The sequence below is a fragment of the Panthera tigris genome, chromosome D1, assembly GCF_018350195.1.
Source record: "Panthera tigris isolate Pti1 chromosome D1, P.tigris_Pti1_mat1.1, whole genome shotgun sequence".
NCBI classification, from domain to species: domain Eukaryota; kingdom Metazoa; phylum Chordata; class Mammalia; order Carnivora; family Felidae; genus Panthera; species Panthera tigris.
Window position 1 is genome coordinate 106,756,010 of NC_056669.1, and position 27,824 is coordinate 106,783,833.

The following is a 27,824-nucleotide window of genomic DNA, read 5'->3' on the forward strand; positions in this document are numbered from 1 at the left end:
ACCCCTGCGCGGCCCTGACCCCACCTTCCCCTGCTAACCCCTGGGCTGGCCCTGCGGAGATGCTGGGAGGATGTGGGGTGGTGAGGTGGGGGCCGAGGCAGGACAGTGGGGGCGCACAGGCCTGCGTGCACCCGGAAGGAGGAAGCTGCACAGGGTGTCTGTGGCCGGGCCGGGATCCCCGACCGGGGGACTTCCTCTTCCTCTTGGGGCAGGTGTAGCTGCCACAGCGGGACCAACACCCTGACCCTGTCATGGATGGGGGCAAGGGGCCCAGACTCAGAGACTTCCTGAGTGGGAGCCTGGCCACCTGGGTGAGGGGGCAGGTGGGAGGGGTGTGGGGAGGGGAAGTGAGAGCGGGGGAGGGGCCAGTGCCGGGTTTGGGGGAGGGTCCGGTAGAGTCGGGGCCGGAGGGCAGGGGTGGGCTCAAATGTGGGGCTGGAGAAGTCCAGGTAGGCTTCGGGAAGGAAAAGGGGTCCGGAGGCCTTCAGGGCAAAGGAGAGGAGGAGGCTGCACGGGCTCAGGGGGCAGGTCAGAGGGGCTGGGGAGTCACTCTGCTGGTAGGGGAGTTCCTAACCGGGCCGGCCGACCCGTCTCCACTCCCCCACAGGCGCTGGGACTGGCCGGCCTAGTGGGAGAGGCGGAGGAGCCGGAGGAGGAAGAGGAGGAGGAAGGAGAGGGGCCCCTTGGCCCGGAGAAGAGGTTCCTGCATCTCATCGATGGGGCCCTGCTGCTCCGCGTGCTGGGCATCGTGTAAGAAGCAGCCCGCCAGCCCGGGGGTCTGAGGTGGCCCCTCCCTCCACAGGCTGCTGGGAGGAGCTTGAGGGCTGGTGGGTGGAGCTTGCTTGGGGCAGGTGGGTCCCTGATTGCCCCTCCCACCCGGCTCCCTGTGCCCAGAGTTCCCAGTTCCCGAGGAGGACTTCAGAGGGTCAGCGGCCCTGATGGTCCCGCAGCCTGGCGAGTGCGGAACCTGAACCACCTGTGGGGCCGCCTGAGGGACTTCTACCAGGTGAGGGGCTGGGGAGGGGAGGCTGAGCCTCAGACCCGTGGGAAGGCCCGTCTCCCACCTCCTGTCCCCTCTGCCCCCAGGAGGAGCTGCAGCTGCTGGTCCTGTCGCCACCCCCAGACCTCCAGACGTTGGCTTTTGACCCCTTCTCAGGTGCTCTCTCCCACCACCCCTTCCTGCCTCTACCCCCTCCCTCCACCCCTAACTTTTTGTGGCTTGTGCCCAGCAGAGGAGGCAGTGGAGGAGTTGGAAGGCATCCTTCGGCTGTTGCTGGGGGCGTCAGTGCAGGTGAGCGGGGGAGGGGAGGGGAGGGGAGGGTTCAGCTTTGGCGGCAGAGGTGGGAGAGACACCTGGTGCCAGCATTTCCACTCTGTCTGCCTGCAGTGCGAGCACCGGGAACTCTTCATCCGACACATCCAGGGCCTCAGCCTCGAGGTCCAGAGTGACTTGGCTGCTGCTATCCAGGAGGTACTAGGGCTGATCCACAGCCTGGGACTGGCCCTGCCACCGGGGGGCACTCTGCCCCTCCACTTCCTCTGCTGAACTGCTCTCTCTACCTGGTCCAGGTGACCCAGCCTGGGGCAGGCGTGGTGCTGGCCCTGGCTGGGCGAGAGCCTGGGGAGCTGGAGCCTCAGGAGCTGGAGATGCTGTTCCGGAGTCTGATGGGGACCTTGTTAAGGCTGGCGCGGGAGCGCGACGTGGGGGCCCAGGTAGGGGGCATGGCACCGCCCAGGTGGAGGGCTGGGAGGACCCTGGGGACCCAGATGTGGGAGGAACTGGGGGTTGGGGCCAGATGCGGGGTTCGCATGGGGGGTCTTGGACCAGCAGAGCTGCAAGAGCCAGACTGGGGGGCGGGGGGGGGGGAGGGCGCATGGGGTGGGTTATTTCTGGCTCCCGACCCTTGACTTTGCACAGCGCCTGGCCGAACTGTTGCTGGAGAGACAGCCGGCCCCCTTGCTGCCGGAGGCTCCTGCTAGGACTCCTCCAGAGGGTCCCTCACACCACCTGGCCCTGCAGCTGGCCAACACCAAGGCCCAGCTGCGGCGCCTGCGGCAGGAGCTGTGAGTGCCCCAGGCTGGGAGGCGGACCTGGAGGGAGAGGGGCAGGTTAGGCGCGGATGCAGACGGGTGGGATCAGGCCTGGGGGTTCCGGGTTCCCCCGCCCCTCCAGCGTCCCTTCTCTTCTCTCCAGGGAGGAGAAGGCCGAGCTGCTGCTAGACTCCCAGGCGGAGGTGCAGGGCTTGGAGGCCGAAATCCGAAGGCTCCGCCAGGAGGTGCGCTCAGATGCTCCCCGCCGCTGCCGCATTCCCCAGCCCTCTCCCCACACCCCCTCTGCCCCGCTGCCTGCCGCCAGCCGGGGTCCTCCCCCTCCCTGATCCCTCTGGCCCGCGGCTGGCCGTCCCCAGCTCCGCACCGTCTGGCTCAGGCCCAGGCGCTGTCGGGACAGGCCAAGCGGGCCGAGCTGTACCGCGAGGAGGTAGAGGCGCTGCGGGAGCGCGCCGGCCGCCTGCCCCGCCTGCAGGAGGAGCTGCGACGCTGCCGCGAGCGGCTGCAGGCGGCCGAGGCCTGCAAAAGCCAGCTGGAGGTGAGGCGGGAGGCGGGAGGCGGGAGGCGGGAGGCGGGAGGCGGGGCCCGCAGGGGGGGGGCGGGGAGCGAATTGGGGGCTGGCCTGGAGAAGGGAGGGCTTGGTCTTGGGGACCGAGCAGTCACCGCCAGGAGAAATGGGTGAGGTGGTGTCTGGGGCAAAGCCCTCTGGAGGATGGGACAGAGGGAAGGGAGAGGTGGGGACGGTAGGCAGGGGTAGGTCCTGGAGAGGATGAGTGTAGGGGAAGAGCTGCCTGGAGTGAGCCCCTCGCTGTGGATCCTAGAAGGACGCCACCTTGGGAGGAGGGTCTGGGAGGGAAGGGGCGGGGCCTACACAGAAGGGGCGGGGCCAGGTGCTTGGGAAGTGGTCCCTGGAAAGACCTTGGAGAGGGAGGGGCAGATGGAAGGGAGAGGTGGGGCCTGAAGTGCTTGGGGGCAGCCTCACACCACAGGTCGTCTCTGCTCCCCCACCAGGAGGAACGGGTGCTCTCGGGGGCTCTGGAAGCCTCGAAGGCGCTCCTGGAGGAGCAGCTGGAGGCCGCTCAAGAGCGTTGCGCTCGGCTGCATGAGGCCCAGCGTGAGAACCTGTTGCTGCGGACTCGTTTGGGCGAGGCCCACGCGGTGAGACTGCCCCGGGGACCCCCAGTCACTCTGTCATCTGTGACCCCTGGTAACCCCAATGGCCCCCCAGCGTTCTCCAGTGCTCCCTGTGACCCCCTACTCCTTTTTTCCCCTGGTGATCTAGCCCACACTCTTGGCCCGGCCATGGTGAGGAGGGCTTGTCTGACCCCGTCCTTCCCCCAGGAGCTGGACTCTGTGCGGCATCAGGTGGACCAGCTGACCGAGGAGAATGTGGAGCTGGAGCTCGAGCTTCAGCGGAGCCTGGAGCCACCCCTGGGCTCTCCTGGGGAGGGTGAGGAGGGCCCCAGAAGAGGGGCTGGGGACCGCGGGGGTAGGGGGGCTGCCTGTGGTTTCCTGCAACTCTGGTGGGGCTGGCTGCTGACTTCATCCTTTCTCCAAGGTGTTGGGGGGGGGGCGGGTGTAGGGGTGGATGTGAAGAGCCGGGGATCCCAGCAGAGGGTACAGAGGGGCCCTGACCGCATCGCCCATGTCCCAGCACCCCCGCCCGGAGCAACTCCTTCACTTCATGATGAAGTGAGAGAGGCAGAGGCCCGGCGGCTGCGGACCCTGGAGAGGGAGAACCAGGAGCTTCGGGGCTTGCTACAGGTGCTACAGGGGCAGCCTGGAGGCCAGGTGAGTCCCCTCCCCCAACCGGCCAACAGGTCCTTCCTTGCCTCCTCCTCTGGGCTTGACCGGTCCTCTCATGTGCCCTCAGCACCCCCTGCTGGAAAAGCAGAGCGAGGACTCCTTGGTTCCAGAGCCGGATGTGGCTCCCCAGACTTGCCTGACCTCAGACCGTGGCCCCCAGGGTTTGGCTGGCCAGGTGGGGGATGGAGGCACCCAGGCCTTGGACCTGGCTTCCCCCGTGTCAGACTCGGCCCTTGCGAGATCACCTGTGCGTCCCCAGGCATCTGACTCAGGCCCACAGGTGATAGAGAGGCCCCTCCAGACGGCTGCCATGACCCCTCGGACCTCAGACTTGACCCTCCAGGAATCGGGTTCTGCTGTAGCAGCACAGGAGTCCCTGGAGAAGGCTGGCCATGGAGCCCTTCTCCAGACTCCCACCTCCGCGGTCCCATCTCAAGATCCAGAGACTGAAATTCAGGCTGAGCCGTCGGGAGGAGACACTGGAGAGTCAGGGCCCGAAGCCCAGGTGCGGAGACAGGAGGGCCCTGCGAGCAAGCCTGCAGCCTCGGAGCTTAGCCTCTGTGCTCAAATGGAGGGGCAGGAGACCCCAGGCCAAGGGCTGGACCTACTCAAGGGGCAGACAGAGGGCAGGGAACATGCACAGAAGCTGGAGGGGTTGGTTGGGGACCCAGCGCAGCAAAATCCACAGCAGAAGTCGGAAGGGGCTTCGGAGGCCCAGACCTGGGAGGGGCCGATCCCAGGGGAGATCCCGGCTGGTGGTGTCCCGGAGCAGGAGGCCCTGAGGGAGGAGGTGGCCCAGCTGAAGAGGGAGGCCGAGGCACTGGGAGCGGAGCTAGAGGCCCAGGCCCGGCGGCTGGAGGCCCGAGGCACGGAGGCCGCCCGGCTCTCCGAGGAGCTGGCTCAGGCGCGGAAGGCAGAGGCCGAGGCCCAGCGGGAAGTGGAGGCCCGGGCCGGGGAGCAGGCTCGGCTGCGGGAGGCAGTGGAGGCAGCCGGCCGGGAGCTGGAGGCTGCGGCGCGTGAACGGGAGGCGCTGGCAGAGGCCCTGGCGACATCGGGCCGAGAGCGGAGGCAGTGGGAGCGCGAGGGGCCCAGACTGAGGGCCCGGGCCGAGGCCGCCGAGGAGCGGCTTCAAGTGCTGGAGAGCGAGGGCCGTCAGCGCCTGCAGGAGGCCGAGAGGGAGAGGCAGGCCCTCAAGGAGGTATGTTGGGGCTCGCGGCCTGGGATGGGAAACGGGGGCCTGAGTCACTTGCTGGGGTTTGGGTGATCAATCCCATCGGTAGCCACCGAGCGCCCCAGCACCTGGCCGGGGCTGGAGACCGAAAGGTAAAAGTCCACCTCTGCCTTCCAAAGGTGCCCTTGACCTGGGTCACAGGACGGATGTCCCCTCCCTCTGGAGGGGTGGGCTGTAGCAGGGGATGAGAGTGTGGGTACGGAGCCCGACCGCCTGGGGGCAAATCCCGGCTCTCTGACTGTGGCAGCTGAGTCCCCTCTGCCCTATTCCTCCTCCGTCAAACGGGGGGGGGGGGCGGGCGGCTCTGCATAGCCGTCTCAGTGGGTCTTTTGAAGATCAAGGGAGATCACGGTGTGCCAAGCCTAGTTCCTGCTTGACAGAGGCTCAAGACATGGTCATTATCAAGAGCAAAGTGGGCAGGAGTCCGTGGGAGAGGGTGCCGGGGTGGGGGCAGGGAGGCTTTGGAGAAGGTTCTGAGGAGTGGTCAAGGTTCCACCAGGTGGGAAGGACGTTTCATGTAGAGGGAACAGCATGTGCAGAGACCTGAAGGCATTAATGATGCTGAGGGGCCTGGGAGGTGGGGGAGCAGGGCCAGAGAGGCGTGCTGGGCCAGCCTTGTGGGCGTCAGTACTCTGGCCCCGGGCAGGGAAAGCCACCCAAGCGTGTGGACAAGCCTTTGTGAGGTTGGGTTTGGGGAGGGTCCCCTTGGTGTGTCCCTTTGGTGTTCCCTCGGGCCCTCAGGAGGTGGTGCCGGTGGTCCTGGTGGCAGGTGAGGCCGGCTGGGGCTGGGACGGGGCATGGAGGAGAAAGAAAACCTGGAAACGCCTTCCTTTGTGTGCTCAAGCGTGTTGACGGGACCTTGCCACCAGGTGCTGTACCAGGCAGCCAGTGTGCCCGTACTGGTTGGGGGGGAGGGGCTTTCATAGTCTAGGGTGGCGATGGGACTGTGCAGGGAGCTGTGGGAGTCCAGGAAGCACACTGGACTTAGGCCGCGGCATGTCCGGGAAGGCTTCCTGGAGGAGGAGAGAGAATGGCAGTGAGCCAGGAGGAGGCGCAGGCGTGACCGTGACCGTGTAGGGGTGGGGTGTGAGATGGGAAGTGGAAGGAACCTAGGCAGAGAATTCACTAAGCCGGGTTCCTGCTGGGCAGGGCCTCTGTCTTCCTTTCAAGCTAAGGAACAAGTTGCGAGTTGCGGCTGTGCTTGTGAAGGAGATGACCTCCATGACCTTTACAGGAGGCCCACGACCTTGAAACCCGGTGGAGGGTTGAGGGCGAGCCGAGTAGTCGGGTACTCGTGTTGAGAGGCCCCTCGGGGGAAGCGGGGGAGACTAGGAGGCAATTGAGAATGGTGTTCCGGGCCAGCGGGGGGGGCCCGTGCCACGGGGGAGGGTGGGCTGCGGATGAGGAATCGAATCTTCCAGCCGAGCACAGTGTCCGGGTTCATCCCTGTTGTACAGAGGATGCTGGGATTCAGGGAGAAGGAGTGATTTGCTGGGAGACCCTTCTGAAGGAGAAGAGTGGGGAACACACTGTGGGGTGCGCCCAGGGCTAGGCGTTGCGCAGGGCAGGCCCGGGGGAATGTGAGAACGGGGGCGTGGGTGAGAAGGCAAGGCCGAGAAGCTGTCTGCGGGGTCCACTCTGTAGGACGTGACTGAGAGATGCTCTCAGGCCGACCTGGCTTAGAGCCCAGATCCCCCGCCTACCAGCTGTGTGGTTAGGGGCGAGTTACTTGCCCCGACTCTCGGCTTCCTCACCTATAAGACGGAGTAAAAATGTCACGCCTTACAGGATCCTGAACGTAGAGGGCTGGGGGGCAGCTCTGGAGTGAATGGAGGCAGGTGGGCAGTGCAGGGGAGGGGAGGGCTGGCGGGGCTAGAAGGGCCTGAGGACACAGGGGAATGTTGTGAGATTTCCCGGGCAGAGAGGTTCCTGGTGCTAACTGGGTGTGGTGTAGGAGGAGGTGGCTAGCCAGGGAACCAGGGGCCAAAGGGCTTGTCCAGGCGGGCTGGGTAGAGAAATCGGGGCACTGAGGGCTGTGGCCGGGGCCTGGGAGGGGCCAGAGGTTCAAGCCTCTTTTAATCTGTGTCACAGTTATTCTTACCCTTAGCCCTTGGGCTGTAATGGTGGTGTTGGGGGGGGGAGGGGTGAGGCAACAGGCAGCAGGGCCTCATGGGACTTGTAGTTTTCCAGCCAACCCCGGGGGTGGGCGGGGGGGGGGGGGGGAGACTGGGCGGGGCTGCAAAGCCTAGAAGATCAGAGCAAAGGCCGTAGACTTGGTTTCCAGAGCAAGGATATGGTAGGCTGCTGGTCGGAGTTGGTTCTTCCTTGTGGTTTCATCCTGGCAGCCCCGCCCCCACCTCCCAGAATGGTTTGGTCCATCGCCCTCCGAGGCCCACAGGCCAGAGTGGGCCTCCTGCCCCCTTCCACGATGGTGCGGCCCAACCGCCACAGGATGCCTGGCCTGGCCTGGCCTGCAGCGGCTCTCCCCACCCCCCCCCCCCCCCCCCCCCCCCCAGCCCCCACTGTGGTTGGGCTTGACGTTGGCCACATCCCTATCCTTGCAGCCATCTCTGTGTGGCTGAGGGCGCTCTTCAGATCTGCCTCTTTCAAGCCCCTCTTGCCCTCACATGGCCAGCCTGGCCTCATCACGGAGGGCACATCTAGCTGCTCCTGGGCGCGTGAGGAGCCAGGGGCTCAGGGAGGTAAAGACGCTTGCCCGGCGAGTGTCTCTAACTCCCGGATCAGAGGCCTCCCTCACCCACTGCCAGGCTTACAGTCCCCAGCTCTTCCGTAGTCCCTCTGCAAGGCAGCCAGGCCTATGCTCCCATTTTACAGATGGGGGGGCGGGGGTAGAGGCCCAGAGGGTTAAAGATGTTTGCCCGGGGCGGGGCGCCTGGCCGGCTTCGTCGGTAGAGCAGGGACTCTTGATCTCAGGGCCTTGAGAGCCTAAAAACCAAAACCGGCATTTGCGCAGGGTGACAGAGGAAGGTAGAAAGCTAGGTCTCCAGACCCTGAGGCCTTGGGATCGAGGCCTCCTCTGCACCCCCACCCCCCCCATCCGGGGCGGGGATGGTGGCCTGACCTTGGCTCTGCCGCACCCGCCCTCAGGAGCTAGAGAAGGCCTGGTTGAGGGGCCAGGAGCTGGGGGCCCGGCTGGAACACCTGCAGAGTGAGCTCGAACAGGCGGGTCTGGAGCGACAGGCGTTTCTGCGGGAACAGGAGATCCAGCAACAGAGGTGGGGTCATCGCCCAGGGGCCAGAGAGGGGCGGGCAGGGCTCGGGGAAGGGTGGGTGCCAAGGCTTCTTCCCGGCAGGTACCAGGGCCTGGAGCAGCGGCTGGAGGCTGAGCTGCAGGCGGCGGCCACCAGCAAGGAGGAGGCGCTGAGGGAACTCAAGATGAGGGCCCTGCAGCTGGAACAGGAGCTGGTCCAGGTGAGGCTCCGCCCCGGGCTCCCGTCCCTGCCGCCCCTCTGGTCTCGCCCCTTGAGTCTTGGCCACTCCCTTGCCTTGAGGCCCAACTTGGGCCTACTGGGGAGAGCACTGTGCTGGGAGTCAGGCTGACGCTGCCCAGGCCACGTGGTCTTCTGGGGGGGGGGCCTCGATTCCCCCATTCCTCAAATGGACGGCACCCAGCAGCGGCTCTGCTCTGAGTCTCTCCCACTTACTAGTGAGCTCAGTCCCTGTCGTCGCTCTAGGTCGGCCGTTGTTTCTGAGGCCCCTGCTTGCATAGGCTTACGGCTCAGGGCTCAGCTCAGGGGTGTGGTGGGGTCCCCACACCGGGCGAGGAAACAGGCCACCCTGACACAGGGTGCCGAGGGACGGTGGGCACCCGGCAGGCCACCTGGTGGGTACACAGAGGGTTGGTTGGGGCAAAGTGGCATTGACCCCGGGGCCCAGAGGAAGAGCAGGGGTGGGAAGGGTGTTCTGGGCAGGAGAAGCGGCCGGGCAGAGGCTGGGCTCTGCTGCAGAACGGAGCGACAAGGAGAGTGACCCATGCACCTGCGGGAGCCAGAAGCGTGGGACTGCGGGACCTGGTGGCGGCGGGCCAGGGGCCGTGTCAAGTGCTGCCGAGGGCGTGAGGGCCCCCTCCACGCCCCCCCGCCCCCCCGCATGACCTCCCAGGGCCTGTCCTTCCAGCTCCGCCAGGGCTCCGTGGGACGGGGGCCGGAGGGGCACGATGAGCTGAGCATCCCGGGGGCCCAGAGCGGGCGGCTCATCGAGATGGAACGCAACGTGAGTGTTGACTGCTGTGCGGTGGGCATGCGGAGGGGCGGCCCCCGTGGCCTGGCCCCCGCCGACCCCCCCCACCCCCTTCCCGGCAGAATGCAACGCTGGTGGCCGAGAAGGTGGCTTTGCAGGGGCAGCTCCAGCACCTGGAGGGGCAGCTGGGCAACCTGCAGGGCCGGGCCCAGGAGCTCCTCCTGCAGAGTCAGCGGGCCCAGGAGCACAGCAGCCGCCTGCAGGTGGGTGACAGCCCCAGGGGCCTGTCCCCTGCCCTGCCTCGTGCCCACTTAACCACGGCCGCCTGCCCCCTTCCTATTCTTTCCTGCCCTTTTCCCTGCCTGAGCTCCCCGCCGGCTCTCCTGCCTGCTCTCTCGTCACAGCTATCTCTACCCTCCGACCCCAGCCGCCCCAGTCTGCACCCCTCTTCCCCCGTCCTTCTCCTTCCCTTTGACGCTTCTTCCCTGGCTCCTACCCCCTCCCGCCTGCCTCCGGCCCTCACATCCATGCCATTTGGCTCGGCTGCGTTCCTCTCAACAGCCAGCCATTAGTCCCTACTGCCCTCCCTGCCCCTGCCCCTGCCCCATGGGTCGCATCCCTGCCTTGTGCCTCTTGCCCCGCCCTCCACGGCCTGACGCCAGCACCCTCCCCTCTCCTTGCCCATTCACCTCTGCCTCGGCTCTCTGCTCCCCGCTGCCCCCACCCCAGCCCTCTGCCTTGTCCACAGTTCTCGCCGTATCCTCCGCCCTGCCCCTTGCCTTTTGGTCCCCGCCCCCACCCCCGTCTCTTACCCCCCTTTCTGGCCTGGGACCACACCCCTGCGGTCCCTGCTGCCTCCTCTGTCCTAGGCTGAAAAGTCTATACTGGAGAGGCAGGGCCAGGAGCTGCATAGGAAGCTGGGGGTGCTGGAGGAGGAGGTGCGGGCGGCGCGGCAGTCCCACGAGGAGACCCGGGGGCAGCAGCAGGCTTTGCTTCGGGACCACGAGGCCCTGGCTCAGCTGCAGCGGCGACAGGAGGCCGAGCTAGAGGGACTGCTGGCCCGGCACCGCGACCTCAAGGCTAACATGCGGGCGCTGGAGCTGGCCCACCGGGAGCTGCAGGGCCGGTGAGCCTCCCCCAGACACCCAGCTTGTCTCCCCAGCACCCCCTGCCCGCCCGCAGCAGACTCCCTCCGCCGGTCTGACCCCAGCGGGGAAGCACCGCCCGCCCCCCCAACGCCCTCACCTCTGCTGCCGTGCCCTGGCGCGTGGCTGAGCTCCGGGGCGAGCTCTCGCCCTGAGGCTCATTCATCGTCGGGAGTGGGGGGCACCTCGCGTGGCATTCTGCCCCAGGGCTTTGTTCAGAGGCCCGTGCTTAGGAGACGGCAGACCCGGGGGGTCCAGATAGTCCAGCCGCCCCCTCGCCCCGGCCCCAGGCCCCTGCAGCCCTCTCAGTCCCTGTGCATCCCAGGCACGAGCAGCTGCAGGCCCAGAGGGCCAACGTGGAGGCGCAGGAGGTGGCCCTGCTGGCAGAGCGAGAACGCCTGATGCAGGACGGGCATCGGCAGCGGGGCCTGGAGGAGGAGCTGCGGAGGCTGCAGAGTGAGCACGACAGGTACCGGCGCCCCTCCCAGCCAGGCTGGTTCTCGGCGCGCCCCTCTGGGAAGCGGGCCGCTGGCAAGTTCGTCACCGTCCGCGTGGGGGCCTGCGTTGCCTCCTGTCCCCAGCATGGCTTCTCTGGCCCTTAGGCGGGGCCTGGCAGGGGGTCAAGGGCCCCCTCGGAGAGCATCTCCTCCTGACTCGGCAGGGCTCAGATGCTGCTGGCGGAGGTGTCCCGGGAGCGAGGCGAGCTGCAGGGTGAACGCGGGGAGCTGCGGAGCCGGCTGGCGCGGCTGGAGCTGGAGCGAGCGCAGCTAGAGGTGCAGAGTCAGCGACTGCGGGAGTCGAACCAGCAGCTGGACCTGAGCGCCTGCCGGCTGACCACGCAGTGCGAGGTGTGGGGAGGGATGGGCCCGGGGGTGGGGGTGGGGGGGGCGCGCTGGCTGGGGGGGGGGGGCGAGTGGAGGGGGCGGAAGGTAGCCACCCCGAGCCCCGTTAAGTCCCCCGCCTGCCCCGCCGCCCCAGCTGTTGACCGAGCTTCGGAGCGCCCAGGAAGAGGAGAACCGGCAGCTGCTGGCCGAGGTGCAGGCGCTGAGCCGGGAGAACCGGGAGCTCCTGGAGCGCAGCCTGGAGAGCCGCGACCACCTACACCGAGAGCAGCGGGAGTACCTGTGAGCGGGGGCCCCGGGGCGGTGGCAGGAGCTGGAGCGGGGCCCCGGAGACCCCTTGGGCTGCTCGTGGGGGAGGTGGTGCGGAAGGGGCTGGGGGCTGACCGCCTGGGGCTTGGCAGCGCAGCAGCTTATGAGCCCTGGAGCGTGTCCGCGTGTGAACCAGCAGCAGGGGGTGTGGCGGTGTGTAACCCGCCAGAGCGCGAGCCCTCCTCCTGCCGGGCCTCCCGCCCACCTCCTCCCCGCCTCATCCTCCCAGGGACCAGCTCAACGCCTTGCGCCGTGAGAAACAGAAGCTGGTGGAGAAGATCATGGACCAGTACCGGGTGCTGGAGCCTGGGCCCCTGCCCCGGATCAAGTGAGGGCCCCCCCCTCCCCCCCACCCCCCCCCGCCGGAGCCGGGGATCCTCCTAACCCCTGCCCCTGCCCTGCTCTCTCCGGGCCTTTGCCATCCCCAACGTGGCCTTCTTGTCCCTCCTCGCTCCCTGGCCTTACCCCCTCTTGTGCCCTCTTGCCCCCAGGAAGGGCAGCTGGTTGGCAGACAAGGTGAAGAGGCTGATGCGGCCCCGGCGGGAGGGGGGCCTCCATGGGGGGCCACGCCTGGGGGCCGATGGGGCCGGCAGCACCGAGAGCCTGGGGGGCCCCCCAGAGACGGAGCTCCCCAAGGGCGGGGAGGCAGATGGGACAGGTGGGTCTGGGGGCCGGGTGACCGTGATGGTCCCTACCCCGTGTCTCCTATCCCCACCCTGGTGCCTGCCAACGCCTCGGCATCTCCCTTCATCTTGTGTGCACACCCACCCCCGCTGGTCTTCCCTGATGCAACCCGGCCCCGCCTAGATGTGGCTCTTTGCCCCCTGGCCCTGCCACAACCCTCTCAGCTGGCACCTCCTTCCTGCCTGCACTGCCACCCACCCAGTCCCCACCCATCCACAGCGGTGCCTAGAACCTCGGAGCAGCAGGGGACTTTAGTGAGAGGTCATTTATCCCAGTCAGCAGACGAGGAAGCTGAGGCCCAGGGAGGGGACGTGCCTTGCCCAAGGTCACACAGTGAGTCAGTGTCAGAGCCAGCACAGGGGCCGGCCTCCCGTCCCCACCCTCATTCACCCAGACCTAACCCCTCCCCGCCCCCCCCGCCACCACCCCCCCACTCCCACCTCTGCAGCCTCCTCTCCCTGCGCCTCGGCAGCTTCACCCCGCCAGCCCCTCCGCTCTGCCCAGCCCCTTCCCTCCCGGCTGGACACCCTCCCTGCCTCTCGCAGGGTCCCTTTCACCGGCGCCCATGCGCAGAGCCCAGAGCTCCCTCTGCCTGCGGGACGAGACCCTGGCAGGGGGGCAGCGGCGGAAACTCAGCTCACGGTTCCCCGTGGGGCGAAGCTCTGAATCATTCAGCCCCGGGGACACGCCCAGGCAGCGTTTCCGACAGCGACAGCGCAGGCCAGGCCCCCTGGGGGCACCCAGCGCCCATGGCAAAGGTGACAGCCGAGGGTCCCTGCTCTTATTAGCTCCCCAGCTCCGTGGCTGAGGGGGCTTCCCTCCTGTCCCTTGGGTCTCCCCACAAGCCCTGCCCGCCTCTGCTCTGGTCCCCGTGGCCCACTGGCTTCCTTGTGCACCCCCAGGACCTGGCGTGGGATGGGATGGCTCCATTGAGACCCTGTCAGAACACGAAGCAGATGTCTACCGAGAGGGTGAGTGGGGGTATTTGCCCTGCCTGGGGCCCCTGGCAGACCCCGTTCATGCATTCGTCTACTTGACAGTGAGCCTTCGCTAAGTGCCGGGTGATGTGCTAGGGATAACAGCAGGGGTACAGCTGGGGATAGAGCAGGGAACATTCTGGGATGGGAGACAGACAGACGTAAACAGGTTGCATAAAAATAATAATTATCGGGGCGCCTGGGTGGCTCAGTCGGTTAAGCGTCCGACTTCAGCTCAGGTCACGATCTCGCGCTCTGTGAGTTCGAGCCCCGCGTCGGGCTCTGGGCTGACGGCTCGGAGCCTGGAGCCCGCTTCCGATTCTGTGTCTCCCTCTCTCTCTGCCCCTCCCCTGTTCATGCTCTGTCTCTCTCAAAAATAAATAAACGTTAAAAAAAAATTTTTTAAATAATAATTATCTACAACAACCCTGTCAGTAGAAATAGGATGTGAACTACATGTGTAATTTAGAATCTTCTAGAGCCCTCATCAGAAAAGGAGAAAGAAACAGGTAAAAGTAATTTTAACAGCATATTTTCGTCATCTCAGTACACCTGAACTGTGACCATTTCACCATGTGGTCAGTGCGGAAAGTCATTAATGAGCTGTTTTATTAAAAAAAAATGTATCGTCATTTATTTAAAAAATTTTTTGTAACGTTTAGTTTTGGGGGAGAGAGAGAGAGAGGAGAGGGAGCGTGAACGGGGGAGGGGCAGAGAGAGAGGGAGACACAGAGTCTGAAGGAGGCTCCAGGCTCTGAGCCGTCAGCACGGAGCCCGACGCGGGGCTCGAACCCACGCACCGCGAGACTGTGACCTGAGCCGAAGTCGGCCGCTCAACCGACTGAGCCACCCCGGCGCCCCCTTAATGAGACGTTTTATATGATTTTTTTCCTGCCACGTCTTTGAGCCCAGTGGATATTTTATACCCAAGCACATAGAAGTTCCGACCCGCCACATCTCAGGTGCTCGGTCCTGTACTGGGCAGCTCGGCCCCAGGATATTTAGGAGGTGATCATGCTCTGGGGGGAACGGAGAGCCAGGTGAGGGAGCTCAGGAACGGTTCCAACTAGGTGCTCGGCGTAGCCGAGGAGAGGAGGTGAGGGTTTGTCCTGTGGACGTACCTGGGGAACAGCATTCCAGGCAGGAGTAACAGCTGAAACAAAGGCCTGGCGAGTTCAAGGACGGGCTACAGCCACAGTGAGGAGGGGGAGAGCGGAGAGGAGCCCAAGGGGCAGCGGGAGGGCACAAGGCGTGGGGCCCTGTGGGCCACCGTGGGTGCTGGGAGCTCCCGAGGAGTCTGGCCTGAGCTGAACCTTCCCCTTTTAGGCCTCAAGGTGCCGGAGCCGGAGAAACGCCCTCTCACACCCTCCCTCAGCCAGTGACACCGCAGGGACCGGGGGCCTGAGAGCGCAGCCTTCTTACCGCTGGAGTCCCCGTGGGGGCCCCAGGCAGCCCCAGAATGCAGGGATCCGGGCTACCTGGAGCCAGTCCTTAGGGGCCCCTGGCTCCTCCGAGGCCCGCACCGGGGCCCCGAGATGGGGCTGGGATAAGCCTGTGGACAGAGGGGACGGCTGGTCCCCACGAGCCGCTCCTTCCCGGGGCCCCGGCTCTGCCACGCGGCCCTCGCTGAGGAGGCCATCGCCGGGTGACCTCCCAGATGAAGGAGACAGGCGGGAGTGGCCGAGAGAGCCCCCTGCCAGGTCCAGGCGGGGAGCCAAGGACCATTCGCCGAGGATGGTGGCCTGGGCCGATCTCTGAGCTGTAGCTGGGCCACGGACATGACAATAAAGCTGGGATACGACCACCTGAGTTTGGGCTGTGTCCAGTCCCAAGGCACCAGCGCCACCGGGCCCAAGTCCTTCTGTGTGGCTGGGGATCTGTGTCCATTGGCTTCCTCACATGGCACAGGGCGGCTAGGGCTTTCTTCAGGGGATGGGCCAGTCGGGCTTGCTTGGATGTCCCGGGGGTGGGGGGGTGGGGGGTAGGGCGGGGCTTGGCCTGAGTCCCAGCTAAGCCTTTGCCTAGGAGATGGGCTCTGGGCTCCCATGAAGCCCCAGAGGCTCCTTCCCTTCCTTCCCCAACTCCTCTCCTTTTCATCTCTTCCTCTCCTTCCTCTCCTCATCCTCTCCCCACCCCGTAGAATTGCTCTCCTCCCTAGTGAGTTCTCAGCCCAGTGGGATGTCACCTAGTGCCACGGGCTTTCACGGAGGGACACAAGGCGGGGGAAGGACGTGGGGTCTCTGACCAGCGCTTCCAGAATGACGCCCAGGAAAGGGGCAATTAGGCTAGATGGCAGGACGTGAGTCAAGGCACCTGGGGCCGCCCAGGGCAGGGTGGGGCTGCGGGCCCAAGGTGAGGCAGCCTGAATGTGGGGGTGGGCAAAGCCGGGAGGGGTGGCCAGTCTGGCTTCCCCGGGATGGTCTGCAGCAGTCTGACTCCTGGGGTTTCCACAGCCCCCTCTTGGGGGTAACTGATGGCCAGGCCCTCCACTCAGCCCAAGCTTCAGAGTCCGGTGGGGTGGGTGTGGACACCCTGGTCTCCAGCTGGGCAGAGGAGATGAAAGCCCCCTCCCACAGGCCTCAGGATGGGAGCTCTGATGGCCATCCGTCCCACCCTGTTGGTGGCTCCTATCGGTTGTCAGGGGGGCTCTGGAGGACAGGCCAGCCAGGGGCCCTGGCTGGGCTGCGAAGGGTGGCTGGGGACTGAGGTGCTTTCACAGGTCGGCTCTGAACGGATGGGGTCAAAATCAGTCACCCCGCTCCACTCCCCGCCCCCCTCCAGGGTCGGGCTTGACCCCAGCGGCCTTTCAGCGCCCCCTGCAGGCGCTCCCTGGGTAGCCGCTGCCCGGGGACAGGGCCCTCAGGGTGTCTGAGCCCCAGGCCCTCCCCTTGCAAAGGCAAGTCCACACTGTGCGAGAGGTGCTGGGCCGAGGCTGTGCGGGCAGCACCCGCGCGAGGGTAGCCAAGGAGTGAGCGGATGATGGTTTTTCGGCGACCCCTCCCTTTCGCTGGTGGCTAGGAAGCGGGCAGATGCCCGGTTGCCCTGGGGGGGCTGGCCCCCTGGAGGGGAGGGCTCAAAAGCACCTGTGTGCCCCCCTCCTTGGGGCACGGGGCTCCGGTGCCTCATCACCACCGGCTCCAGCAGGCACCCCGGCGGAGTGTCCACCCGGTAGAGGCTCCGGGTTCTCCCCAGGCCCCCGGTGCTCCCGGGTCCCCAGAGGGTCGCCCGGGGTCCCAGAGCGCACGGCACCGCCGCCCGCCCCGCGCGCCCGAGGGAGCCGGGCCGCCCCCGTCCGCCCGCCCTCCCGCAGCCCGGCGCTGTCACGTTCCAGCCGCCTGACTCAGGCCGCGCGGGGCGGGGAGCGGGAGGCGGCGCCGGCGCCCGCCTCGGCCCCGGAGGCGGCACCAGGAAGCGCCCGCCCCGGCCGGAGCCGCCATGTAACCGGCGCCGCCCGGAGCAGAGCCGCGCGCGGGCCCCGGCCACCCGCACGCCATGGGGGACGAGGACGAGGACGAGGGCTGCGCCGTGGAGCTGCGGATCACCGAAGGTGGGGCAGGGGTGGCCGCGGAGGGGCCGGTGGTGCGGGGCCCCGGGGGAGGGCCGCCGGGGCTGCGCCGGGGAGGGGTCATGCACCGGCCGCGCTCATTCGCCTGCTGCGCCCGCAGCCAACCTGACCGGGCACGAGGAGAAGGTGAGCGTCGAGAACTTCGAGCTGCTCAAGGTGCTGGGCACGGGAGGTGAGGACCCCCCACGGGGCAGGTGTCCCGGGCCTGGCGCCCTGAGCCTCGCGCGCGCGCACCCGCCCGGGCCTGGGCCCGGGCCAGGCCTCCGGCAGTGCCCCCCACCCTTTCCCGGCACAGCCCGCCTTGCCTGCCCCGCCCCGCCCTGCCAGGGTTTGCATGCCCACTCCCAGGGACGTGCCTGCTCCTGGGGCGCTCCACATCGACACTGCCCCTCCCTGCAAGGTCCTCCCGGGGTTCGCCGGCACCCTCCAGGACTTGCAGCCCTCCCAAGTGATTTGCACACCTCCTCCCCGCCCCAGGCGATGTGGCAGCCCGGTCTCCTGCTTTGCTCACTCCCAGCTTTGCACGCGCCCCGGCCTGGGTTTGCACATCCCTCCCCTGTCCAGTCTGCCTTGCACCCCCTGGCGTCTCTGTCTGATCTACGGGTTTGCACATGTCCTGCCCCCACTTTGCCCCGCAGGCCTCCTGGAGCTGCCTGCCTTCCGGCCTGGTTTGCACCTCTCCCTGGTTTTGTGGAGCACCCTCCCGGGCCGCGTACACCCTTTCCTCAGAAGGCTCTGTCAGCTTTTTGCACGCTGGCCTCTCACTCCGGCTCCTTCCCCCAGTTTGCACACCCTCCTGGGTTGGCGTCACACCCCCCCCCCCCCGCCCCCACCAGTCCGCACCACCCTTCTGCTCACGGTCTACCCTCCGCTCGCTCACTGCTCCCACAGCCTACGGGAAGGTGTTCCTGGTGCGCAAAGCCGTCGGGCACGACGCAGGCAAGCTGTATGCTATGAAGGTGCTGCGCAAGGCGGCGCTGGTGCAGCGCGCCAAGACCCAGGAGCACACGCGCACCGAGCGCTCGGTGCTGGAACTGGTGCGCCAGGCGCCCTTCCTGGTTACGCTGCACTACGCCTTCCAGACGGACGCCAAGCTGCACCTCATCCTGGGTAAGGGCGGGCACCCGCCCGCCTTGGCGGCCACCACCGAGGCGGGTTGGGCCGCGCGATCAGGGTTGCTTCCCGACGTCCATTCCACACCCCCCCTTCCCCCCAGACTACGTGAACGGAGGCGAGATGTTCACCCACCTGTACCAGCGCCAGCACTTTAAAGAGGCCGAGGTGCGCGTGTACGGGGGCGAGATCGTGCTGGCCCTAGAGCACCTGCACAAGGTGGGTGAGGGCCTGGCCTCCCGGCTGCTGCCGCACGTGGCACCCCCGTGGCAGCCTTGAATCGCTGTGTCTGGGGCTTCCTGGGGGGGGACTGGAGCGCCTTTCGCACAGGCCTCCTGGAAGGAAGGCCGTAGCGCTGCCTGGGGAGGGGGTCCCTTCCTCCGGCACCTCCTGGAAGGGGCTTTCCTCTGACGGGGAACTCGGGGCCACCTCCCGGGGCCACGCTTGCAGAACTTCCTCAAATGGGGACCTCAGGCCTTGGCTCCCAAGGCCTTCTTCTCGTAGGCTTTCCTCCCTCTGGGACCTGTTTCCGTGGGGCATCCCTGCGCCGTCCCCGTTCCTTGCTTTTGCGTCTTAAGTGGCCTTTCCCATCCCACGGCCCGGTCCCTGGGCTCACTCCTGCACCGGACACCCCTTCTCTAGGGGGTTGCCCTGATCCCCGAGCTGGGTCTTGGTGCTCGGCCCCGGACACGAGCCGTAGAAGTGGGGTGGTGGGGGGCGCGTCGGGGAGGAAGCCTCAGTGTGCCTCTTGTTCCCACCAGCTGGGTATCATCTACCGAGACCTGAAGCTGGAGAACGTGCTGCTTGACTCCGAGGGCCACATCGTCCTCACAGACTTTGGGCTCAGCAAGGAGTTCCTGACGGAGGAGGTGAGCGCAGGGCCGCGTCTCTGCCTACCGCACCCCCACTCGAGCCTTCTCCTTCCTGTCTCCTCCTGCTCCGCACCCGGCTCTGCGTTTCTCGCGGCGCAGAGGCGAACAGATCCAGGTCCTGCCTTCAGGAGGCTCCCTCTGTTCCGACCCTCACAAGTCCAGCGAGTCCTACTCTGAGCCTTGGGGACTGCTGGGTGTCCAAACGGGTCCTCTTGCCCTCCCAGAAAGAACGAACCTTCTCCTTCTGTGGCACCATCGAGTACATGGCCCCCGAAATTATCCGCAGCAAGTCGGGGCACGGCAAGGTGGGTTGGCAGGGGAGCGGGTGGGGAGCGGGGGGCGGGGCGAGGCGGGGGTGGCCCTGACCCCGGCTCTGCCCTGGCAGGCTGTGGACTGGTGGAGCCTGGGTATCCTGCTCTTCGAGCTGCTGACGGGGGCCTCGCCCTTCACCCTGGAGGGCGAGAGGAACACGCAGGCGGAGGTGTCCCGGTGAGCGGGGCTGGGCGAGGAGGGTGGCTGAGGGGCCTGGGCAGGGTTGGGGAGGGGGCTCGCTGCCCCTGACGCCCCCCCAATCCTCCCAGACGGATCCTGAAGTGCTCCCCTCCCTTCCCCCCCCGGATCGGGCCCGTGGCACAGGACCTGCTGCAGCGGCTACTTTGCAAAGACCCCAAGAAGCGGCTGGGCGCGGGGCCCCAGGGGGCGCAGGAAGTCAAGAACCACCCCTTCTTCCAGGTGAGGCTCCTGACCCTCCCGCACACCTCCCTGCACACCCCCAGACCAGGCTGCTGCCCTGTGTTGGGGGATGGTCGGAGACTAGCTGATTTCACTTGATTTAGAAAAACCTCCGGGGGCCCCTGGGTGGCTCCGTCGGTTGAGCGTCTGACTTGATTTTGGCCTTGGTCGTGACCCCAGGGTCGTGGGATGGAGCCCCACGTCGGGCTCGGTGCTGAGCGTGGAGCCTGCTTAAGATCGTCTCTCTCTTTCTCTCTCTTTCTCCCTCTGCCCCTCTCCCCCACTCGTATGCTCTCTCTCTCTCTAAAAAAAAAGAAGAAACACCTCCAGAAAAAGAAAGTGGGTTTGTCGTCTCCATCTCTAGTGAAACGTGGAGGATGGGTCGGGTTCCTGGGGGAAGGAATGTTGGGCTCATTGACGGGCAGGGCTGGCAGGGGCTTGAGCATGGATTCGTCATCAGCCAGGTTCAGAGAAGGGAGGTGACCCGCTCCAGACCGCGCGGGAAATGGGGTCGCGCTGGGAACAGGTCGCGGGTCTCCTGTCGGCCCGAAGCAGAACTAAGAATCACTCTTCGGGCTCTTAGCATCCTCCCAGGCATTCTGTTCTTTGCTCCTGTACAATCTGTGTGCCTGTAATTCAGAGGGACGGTCGGTCAGTCGCTTGGGTTTTGTTCACTCGGTAAGAGCACACACGGGTTAGAGTGCAGTGCAGAGTGAACCGTGTTTCCTTGCGAGACCTTGCTGGCTCGGGCGCCGTGCGTGGCCGGCATCGTTGCCCAGCAGGACCCCGAAGTGGCGATCACCGGCCGTGTGTTGGCTCTTTGCGTTATGTCATGGGACCTTCAGAACCATTCTGATCATCCCCATCTTCACAGATGAGGAAACCGAGGCTCAGAGAGGTTAAGTAATTTGCCCGAGATCACCCAGCCGGGGGGTGATGGAGCTCAGATCCAAACCCAGGTCTGGGTGATTGGAAGCCCATGCTCTTAACTGCTGTGTTCTGTTTAGGGGCGGGGAATCAGATTAGCTACTTGTCTGACATTGCAACAGAAGTACCCATTTATGGGCACTTACCGTGGGCCAGGCACTCAGTTATCCTTGCTGTGAGTGCGATCCTCTTAAACCTTCTTACCAATTACCTGCCTGGAAGGTTCCTTGGAGACGCTTTCTTAGACAGGAATCCAAGTCCCCGTGGTGAAGATGTCCCTTCGCGGGGGAAGTGGCTGACGAGCGTCAGTTTCCTTAAGTCAATTCCTCAAGCCCGCCCTGAGTACGTGCCCCGGGTGCTGGGAGTGGGTTGACCAGTAATCATACTGGAGAGGCGCTAAGGTCTTCGAGGCCTGGGGCTCAGAAGGGGTGGTGGTCCCCTCAGACCCCCTTCTCTCAAGACAGCCTCTTTGGTGGGGCGCCTGGGTGGCTCGGTCCGTTGGGCGTCTTGACTTTGGCTCAGATCATGATCTCACGGTTCATGGGTTCGAGCCCCGTGTCGGGCTGTGTGCTGACAGCTCAGAGGCTGGAGCCTGCTTCCGATGCTGTGTCTCCCTCTCTCTCTGCCGGTCCCCCACTCGTGCTCTGTCTCTCAAAAATGAATAAACATTAAAAAAAAAAAAAAAAAGATTCTTTGATGAGAGCAATGCTGAGATCCTGGTGCCAGCCCCGGGGCCTTCAAGCCCAAATCAGGCCTCTTGGCTGTGAGTGACAAAAAAGTCGAACCCAAAATGGGGATATCCCTGGAGTAGAGTTTGGCTGCTAACAACGAAGATTGGAGTGAACAATCTAGATGAGATAGACGTTAATTAATTAATTAATTTATAAAGGTTGGCTTTACCACAGGGCTGCTGTGGTGTTTTGTGAATACAAGCTCCTTTCTTTTTGTAATGCTCCTTCATTCTTAGCCTCCATCCCCAGGGCTGCCTCGTGGGCCAAAATGGCTGCCAGAGCTCTTGCCATCTAGCCTGTTATCTAGGCAGGAATCAGGAGGACAAAGGAGGAGAAGGGCAAAATGGCACGTGCCAACTAGTCACCCTCCTCTTGAGGTTCTTTCTCTGGATTCCTACCTCGCAATTACTGCTTACAATTTTGGGTCACCCCCGAGTGCCCCAAGGTTTTCTGCAATACGTTAGTTGTGCCCATTGCTTCCTGGAGTAAAGTTGGGGCTGTGGTACTAAGGAAGACCGGGACGATGGATGGTTGGGCAGGCAATGAGCGGGCTCTGCCACCCTAGCTTAAACATAAAAAGGTATGTTTTAGCTCCCGTAAGTGAAAAGTCCCAAGGAAAAGTGGTCTGACTTCAGGCAAGGCTGCATCCAGGTGCTGGATTTGTGTCATTAAGAATTTCTTTCTTTGTGTCTTGGCTTTTCTGTTCATCATTAGACCCTGAAGGGGTCCCCGGCAGTTCCAGGCCCACACGCTCCCCATTCAAGCCCGGTTGGAGAAAGAGATTTGTTTTGCACGTCAATGCCATTGAAAGTCCCAGAACTGACTAAGTGTGGTGGAGGGGCGATTCTGTGAGGGAAATCGGGATTCTGTTATCAGAGGGAGAGAAACACAAGCCGGGGAGGCAGGAAGAACAACTTTCCACCCAAATGCCAGATAGACCCTTGTCTCACTGAGGAGCTGCCCAGGGAAGGTGGCCTGGAGGGGACAGGGGTTTTCACTTCCTACCCTTGACCCCCCCGATCTCTTACTCCTTTTCTCCAGGGTCTGGATTGGGCTGCTTTGGCTGCCAGGAAAATCCCAGCCCCATTCCGGCCCCAGATCCGCTCGGAGCTGGATGTGGGCAACTTTGCAGAGGAATTTACGCGGCTGGAGCCTGTTTACTCACCCCCTGGCAGCCCCCCGCCTGGGGATCCTCGAATCTTCCAGGTAAGAGCTCACAGAACCCCAGGTGCCATGGAGACAGGACCTCGCTGCCAGCCTTGGCCCTGGCTGACTCATGGCCCTGCATAGGCCCTGTGTTCTGATCAGGACTCAGCGTCTCCCCCAGACCCTCTCCACTGGTGGGGCACCCGGGGTCGTCAGTCCTACAGACTGCCGTGGCGGGACACGTCTTTGAATCTCGTGGTGTATCTTGAAATTTCATGTTAACTTCCCTTCTACTCCACACATCTCTTTACTGTTCTCTAAAAGCATCGTTTTACCTATTCGGTTGCTTAAGTGGACGACTAGAAAGAGATTCCATGTTTATACTGTGGCTTTGCGTGTTCCTTTGGCAAACCGTATCACATTTGTGGAAGCACAGGCCCCCTCCACTCAAGTTTAGAAGCTGAGGCCTGTTGGACAAGTCCAGACTTCCTTGCTCGGCATTCCAGGCCCCGTATGATGTCATTCTTGCTCAGCGCTCTGGCCTCAGTGCTCACTGTGGTCCCACTCGGTGCTCCAGCACCTATGACGAACACACCTCTGTGCCTTTGCACATGCAGTTCCCTCCACCTGGAGTACCTTCCCCACCGTTGCCCACCTGGCAGGCTCCTAGTCGTCTTCCAAGCCTCCCACTCCTGTTTCAAGCCGTGCTGCTCCTGTGTGAATTCTTCCCCACTCCCCTAGTCCTGGGCTGCCCTTTCCTTGTGCATCGGTTCTCTGTAGCTGGCACCTCCTCTGAGCAGTGCGTCAGGTTGTATCCTAACTGCCTTCCTGAGACGGCTTCCCCTGGTCCGGAAACTCCCAGAAGGCAGGGACTGACTGTGTTTAATTTCTGTGTCCCTTTGCCCAGTGTGGGGGCCTGGCCTGTAGGACACGGTCCGTAACTATGAAGGAAGAATAGGCCAATGTGAACCGTAGGTGGGTCAGTCCCCTCTGTGAGCCCTGTCCCAAGTGATGGCTTTGCTAGAACCATCCATCCGTTGTCTCACGGTTCTCATGAGACAGTTCTTTCTGGTGAATCAGCGGTTACTTTCATTCATCCATTTCACGATTCAAAAATATGTATCGAGTGCCTACAATGTGCCAGGCGCTGATCCGGGCACCCGGGGACTGATCAATGAACCAAACAGAAAAGCCTAGAGCCTGCATTCTTGTGCACAGTGGGGCTGTGTGTTTAGCAGAAAACAATACATCATCAAAATGACCCTTAAGAAACCCTTGAATTGCCTCTTTGTATTTCCTCAGTGGCCCCTCCCCTTGCAGGCGGGGGGGGGGGGTGGGCAATGTTTGGTTTGAGATGAAGGAATAATGACTTTTTTGTATTCGGTGGGTAGGTTTGAATTCTCATAAGCTAAGTGTGTGTGATGCCAGGCCATGCCCCTTTTATGCATTGGGTCCGTCGTTGTCTGGGTCACTACATTGTGCCAGATGATGGCCTTGGAAGGGCGGAGTCTCAGATTCCTGCGGGATGCGGACCCACGTGATCATAGAACAAGCTGGAATAACATGTCAACACATCCTATGTGCACCAGGGATGCCTCTGCCTGCCCTGCCCCTCACCCAGGCTGGGTCTTCCTAGGACTCCATTTGTGCCTCCAGCCCCTATACCCACCAGCCTCTGACACAAACCCCACCCCTGCAGGGATACTCCTTCGTGGCGCCCTCCATCCTGTTTGACCATAACAACGCGGTGATGACAGATGTGCTGGAAGCATCTGGCGCTGGAGACCGGCCCGGCCGGGCAGCGGTGGCCAGGAGCGCCATGATGCAGGTGGGTTGGGACGGGGGTGGGGGGGGGATGTTGATTCTGGGGAGTCTGGGCTCAGGGACTCCAGACCTGGCTTCACCAGGTGTGCCCACGGTGAGGTTTGGAGCCTCTCCGAGGTGGCATGTGAACGTGGCCGCAAGGCTCCCGGGTGCGACCTCTGACGCGCCTCCTTCGCCGCCAGGACTCGCCCTTCTTCCAGCAGTACGAGCTGGACCTGCGGGAGCCCGCACTGGGCCAAGGCAGCTTCTCCGTGTGTCGCCGCTGCCGCCAGCGCCAGAGCGGCCAGGAGTTCGCGGTCAAGATCCTCAGCCGCAGGTGGGCGGGCCTGGGGTGGGCGGGGCCTGCAAAGCCGGGGCCGGGAGGGCGGGGCCCGAGGTCGGCCGAACTGACCCCGCCTGCCTCGCCCCCAGGCTGGAGGCGAACACGCAGCGAGAAGTGGCGGCCCTGCGGCTTTGCCAGTCGCACCCCAATGTGGTGAAATTGCATGATGTGCATCACGACCAGGTGACGCTTTCTTGGGCTGGGGCGCAACGCAGGGACTCAGGAGACTGCCCTTGGAGGGCGGGAGACGGGGTGGGGGGGTGGCGGGCGGGGAGGGCAGGAGGAGGAGCCTGAGGCCTGGGTGCGGGGGCCTTGAGGGGTACGGCAGGCCAGGGAGGTGGTATCGGAGGGTAGTAGGGCCGGAGGATCGGAGGGTCGGAAGGCGGAGCTGAGAATGGCCAAGGGAACTGAATTTGAGGCCGACGTGGAGGGGGCTAGGATTTAAGGTGGCAAAGGGGCGGAGGCCCGGGAGGCTGACTTGGGGCCTACGGGTTGTTTTGGGGGTGATGGTAGTTCCTCGCTCGAATAGGGGCGGGGCCTGAGGCTAGGGGCGGGGCCCGGCCAGTGGGTGGGGCCTGGCCGGAGACCGATGGTTCCCAGCAGGACCCGGATGGTGACCTAGGCCCGCTCCGCTCCGCCCCGCAGCTGCACACGTACCTGGTTCTGGAGCTGCTGCGGGGCGGGGAGCTGCTGGAGCACATTCGCAAGAAGAGGCACTTCAGCGAGTCCGAAGCGAGCCAGATCCTGCGCAGCCTCGTGTCGGCCGTGAGCTTCATGCACGAGGAGGCCGGCGTGGTGCACCGCGACCTCAAGCCGGAGGTGGGCGCGGGGCTGGGGGAGCCGGGGAGGGCCGAGGCGCGGAGGGCTAGTCCCTAACGGGCCGCCCCGCCGCCCTCACAGAACATCCTGTACGCCGACGACACGCCCGGAGCCCCGGTGAAGATCATCGACTTTGGGTTCGCGCGGCTGCGTCCGCAGAGCCCCGCGGGGCCCATGCAGACGCCCTGCTTCACGCTGCAGTACGCAGCCCCCGAGCTGTTGGCGCAGCAGGGTTACGATGAGTCCTGCGACCTCTGGAGCCTCGGCGTCATTCTGGTATGAGACGGCGTCCCCAGGAGGGTTCAGGGTGCCTCGAGCCTGGGGTCCGAGGGCTTCTCGAGGCGGGCGAACAGGGACGCCCCCGAGGCGGAGGACAGGGGTCGTCATGGTGGGGGTGGCAGCGTTTGCTCGGAGGCTGGGTTTAGAGGGCCTCCTCATACAGAGGCAGGGTTGCTCCGGTGCTGAGGTCAGGGCATCCCAAGTATTAGGGGTTGGAGGTCAGGGTTCATCCTCAGGCGTTACCCTCATGGAGAGGGTGAATGGTTCTGTGGGTGGGTGGGCTGAGTCGGCCTCCTGGCCTGTCTCGGCCCTGCAGCCCGGACCCGTCTCACTTTTCCCTCCACCTCCCCAGTACATGATGCTGTCGGGGCAGGTCCCCTTCCAGGGGGCTTCAGGCCAGGGCGGGCAGAGCCAGGCGGCAGAGATCATGTGCAAGATCCGCGAGGGGCGCTTCTCCCTTGACGGGGAGGCCTGGCAGGGCGTGTCTGAAGAAGCTAAGGAGCTGGTCCGAGGTGTGGAGCCGGTGGGGGTGGGGGCAGGGTCACAGATCATGGCTGGGGAGGCGGCGGCCGTGGGGTCTCGATGGGTTAAGTGTTTGGTCTGGGGAACTGGGCCGGGAGGAGAGTGGGGCTCTTGGGAGGTCTCTGGGGCGCAGCCTACACACACACACACACACACACACACACACACACACACACGGCCCCTCCTCAACACTGCCCTGCCTCCAGGGCTCCTGACGGTGGACCCCGCCAAGCGGTTGAAGCTCGAGGGGCTGCGGGGTAGCACGTGGCTGCAGGACGGCAGCGCGCGCTCCTCGCCCCCACTCCGCACCCCCGACGTGCTGGAATCCTCGGGTCCGGCTGTGCGCTCCGGGCTCAACGCCACCTTCATGGTGAGGGGCGGGGCCTGTGGGCGGTGGGCGGGCGGGGCCTGGAGAGGCGGGGCCTCCGAGCCCGGAGAGGTGAGGCGCACCGAGTACTGACCTCCCTCCCCCGGTGGTGGTCGGCGCCTTGACCTTTGAGAGAGGCTGCGGGCCGGCCACCTGATGGCCTTGATCCGGTGGGATGGGAGGGAGGGGCTGGGTTGGGGGCCGAGGGGCCCGGCAGGTGGTGGAGGATGGGGGACTCACCCGCCTTTCTGCCAGGCCTTCAACCGGGGCAAACGCGAGGGCTTCTTCCTGAAGAGCGTGGAGAACGCACCCCTGGCCAAGCGGCGGAAACAGAAGCTGCGGAGCGCCGCCACCTCCCGCCGCGTCTCCCCCGCGCCCGCCGCCCCGGGCAGGGCCCCCGCCGCCAAAGGAGCCCCCAGACGAGCCAACGGCCCCCTGCCCCCCTCCTAGCCCCACCCACCACCCCGTAACCTCCCTTCCCCCACAGGGGCTGTGACCTGGGAGCCTCCGGTATCGGCTCCGCCCCATCCCCAGGGATTGCCTTTCCCTCCCCTTCCCCCCCCCCACCCCACTCCCAGACAGAGCAGAAGTATTTTTATAAGCAGAGAATTTTTTATGTCTTACCAGATAGAGTTCGAGATGCAGGGAGGGAGGGGCCTCTGCCAAGACAGCGCCTCATCTGGCTGAAGTCACTTCTCCCCCAGGGGGCTGTTCCTGCAGGGAAGGGCTCCTCCCGCATTTCTACGCACTGAGTTGCCTGAAACTGGGACCTCTCCCCTGCCCTCCCCTGAGGCCCTGCTCTTGGGAGGGGGCGCCCCTCTCGCTGTCACTTTATGGACTGTCTGTGCAATCATGTCCACCAAAGACCTGTGTTGGGGAGGGGGGTTCAAGGAGAGGTCCTGGGGGACCCCTGAAGCATTTCTGCCTCACTTTATGTCACCCGCTTCTCCCCTATTGGGGCTAAGTTAGGAGGTAGGCAACCCCTAGAAGGGGAGGCCCCTTCTCACCCCCCCCCCCACCCCCCTTGGCACAGCTGCCCCTGGCTGGGGGCAGGGCCTTGAGGGTCTGGGCTGGGCATCTGCAGTCACTGCCTCAGCCCATCCAGGCTGTGCCTTTGACTTTAAAATAAAAGTCCATCCAGTGCTGTGTGGGAGGTCTGTGTGTGCGTGGAGGGTGTGTGGGGCAAACATTTCCAGCCAGTGGGGCCTGGGGCCCCAGAGAGGAGGGACAGGGCAGACCCTTTGTCCATACCCTCTGTCCTTGACTTTTTTTTTTTTTTAACGTTTATTTTTGAGACAGAGAGAGACAAAGCATGAATGGGGGAGGGTCAGAGAGAGGGAGACACAGAATCTGAAACAGGCT

The 27,824-nt window shown here is 64.7% G+C and overlaps 2 protein-coding genes across 8 annotated transcripts; both read left to right on the forward strand.

The window, feature by feature from the left end:
• Nucleotides 1–206: 206 nt before the first annotated feature.
• Nucleotides 207–15,052, forward strand: CCDC88B (coiled-coil domain containing 88B). 5 transcript variants are annotated; one of them, XM_042958528.1, is made up of 28 exons: nt 207–311; nt 608–750; nt 895–1,006; nt 1,087–1,156; nt 1,233–1,291; nt 1,388–1,471; nt 1,570–1,713; nt 1,919–2,064; nt 2,195–2,276; nt 2,429–2,587; nt 3,061–3,207; nt 3,391–3,499; nt 3,704–3,840; nt 3,923–5,053; nt 8,195–8,322; nt 8,401–8,518; nt 9,224–9,319; nt 9,409–9,549; nt 10,156–10,412; nt 10,757–10,900; nt 11,093–11,279; nt 11,410–11,555; nt 11,812–11,910; nt 12,074–12,240; nt 12,486–12,599; nt 12,812–13,024; nt 13,169–13,237; nt 14,570–14,721. In XM_042958528.1, exons 1-28 carry the CDS (start codon nt 252–254, stop codon nt 14,623–14,625), a joined length of 4,518 nt encoding a protein of 1,505 aa, XP_042814462.1. In that variant the 5' UTR covers nt 207–251; the 3' UTR covers nt 14,626–14,721. The 5 variants fall into 5 exon arrangements, with proteins under 5 accessions (XP_042814462.1, XP_042814461.1, XP_042814463.1 ...); XM_042958527.1 differs by lacking the exon at nt 12,486–12,599 and having other exon boundaries at nt 12,074–12,098; nt 14,570–15,052; XM_042958529.1 differs by lacking the exon at nt 12,486–12,599.
• A 1,619-nt stretch (nt 15,053–16,671) lies between these two features.
• On the forward strand, nt 16,672–27,610 carry RPS6KA4 (ribosomal protein S6 kinase A4). Of its 3 annotated transcripts, XM_042959008.1 has the most exons (17): nt 16,672–16,790; nt 16,909–16,980; nt 17,700–17,918; nt 18,025–18,140; nt 18,683–18,790; nt 19,018–19,098; nt 19,179–19,282; nt 19,375–19,525; nt 22,225–22,389; nt 24,029–24,157; nt 24,336–24,469; nt 24,565–24,658; nt 25,121–25,294; nt 25,376–25,570; nt 25,926–26,085; nt 26,302–26,465; nt 26,718–27,610. In XM_042959008.1, the coding sequence occupies exons 1-17, from the start codon at nt 16,736–16,738 to the stop codon at nt 26,910–26,912; spliced, it is 2,316 nt and encodes a 771-aa protein (XP_042814942.1). In that variant the 5' UTR covers nt 16,672–16,735; the 3' UTR covers nt 26,913–27,610. The 3 variants fall into 3 exon arrangements, with proteins under 3 accessions (XP_042814942.1, XP_042814943.1, XP_042814944.1); XM_042959009.1 differs by lacking the exon at nt 16,909–16,980; XM_042959010.1 differs by lacking the exon at nt 16,672–16,790 and having other exon boundaries at nt 16,916–16,934.
• The last annotated feature ends 214 nt before the right edge of the window (nt 27,611–27,824 follow it).

Excerpts from the sequence above, each read along its gene's own strand:
- CCDC88B (XM_042958527.1), top strand. The coding sequence starts at position 252 with ATGGATGGGGGCAAGGGGCCCAGACTCAGAGACTTCCTGAGTGGGAGC. Across the intron at positions 3,500-3,703 it reads CCTGGGCTCTCCTGGGGAGG|CACCCCCGCCCGGAGCAACT; the intron begins GTGAGGAGGGCC and ends CCCATGTCCCAG. Across the intron at positions 11,556-11,811 it reads CGAGAGCAGCGGGAGTACCT|GGACCAGCTCAACGCCTTGC; the intron begins GTGAGCGGGGGC and ends TCATCCTCCCAG.
- RPS6KA4 (XM_042959008.1), top strand. The coding sequence starts at position 16,736 with ATGGGGGACGAGGACGAGGACGAGGGCTGCGCCGTGGAGCTGCGGATC. Across the intron at positions 18,141-18,682 it reads CCCTAGAGCACCTGCACAAG|CTGGGTATCATCTACCGAGA; the intron begins GTGGGTGAGGGC and ends TGTTCCCACCAG. Across the intron at positions 26,086-26,301 it reads AGCTAAGGAGCTGGTCCGAG|GGCTCCTGACGGTGGACCCC; the intron begins GTGTGGAGCCGG and ends CCCTGCCTCCAG.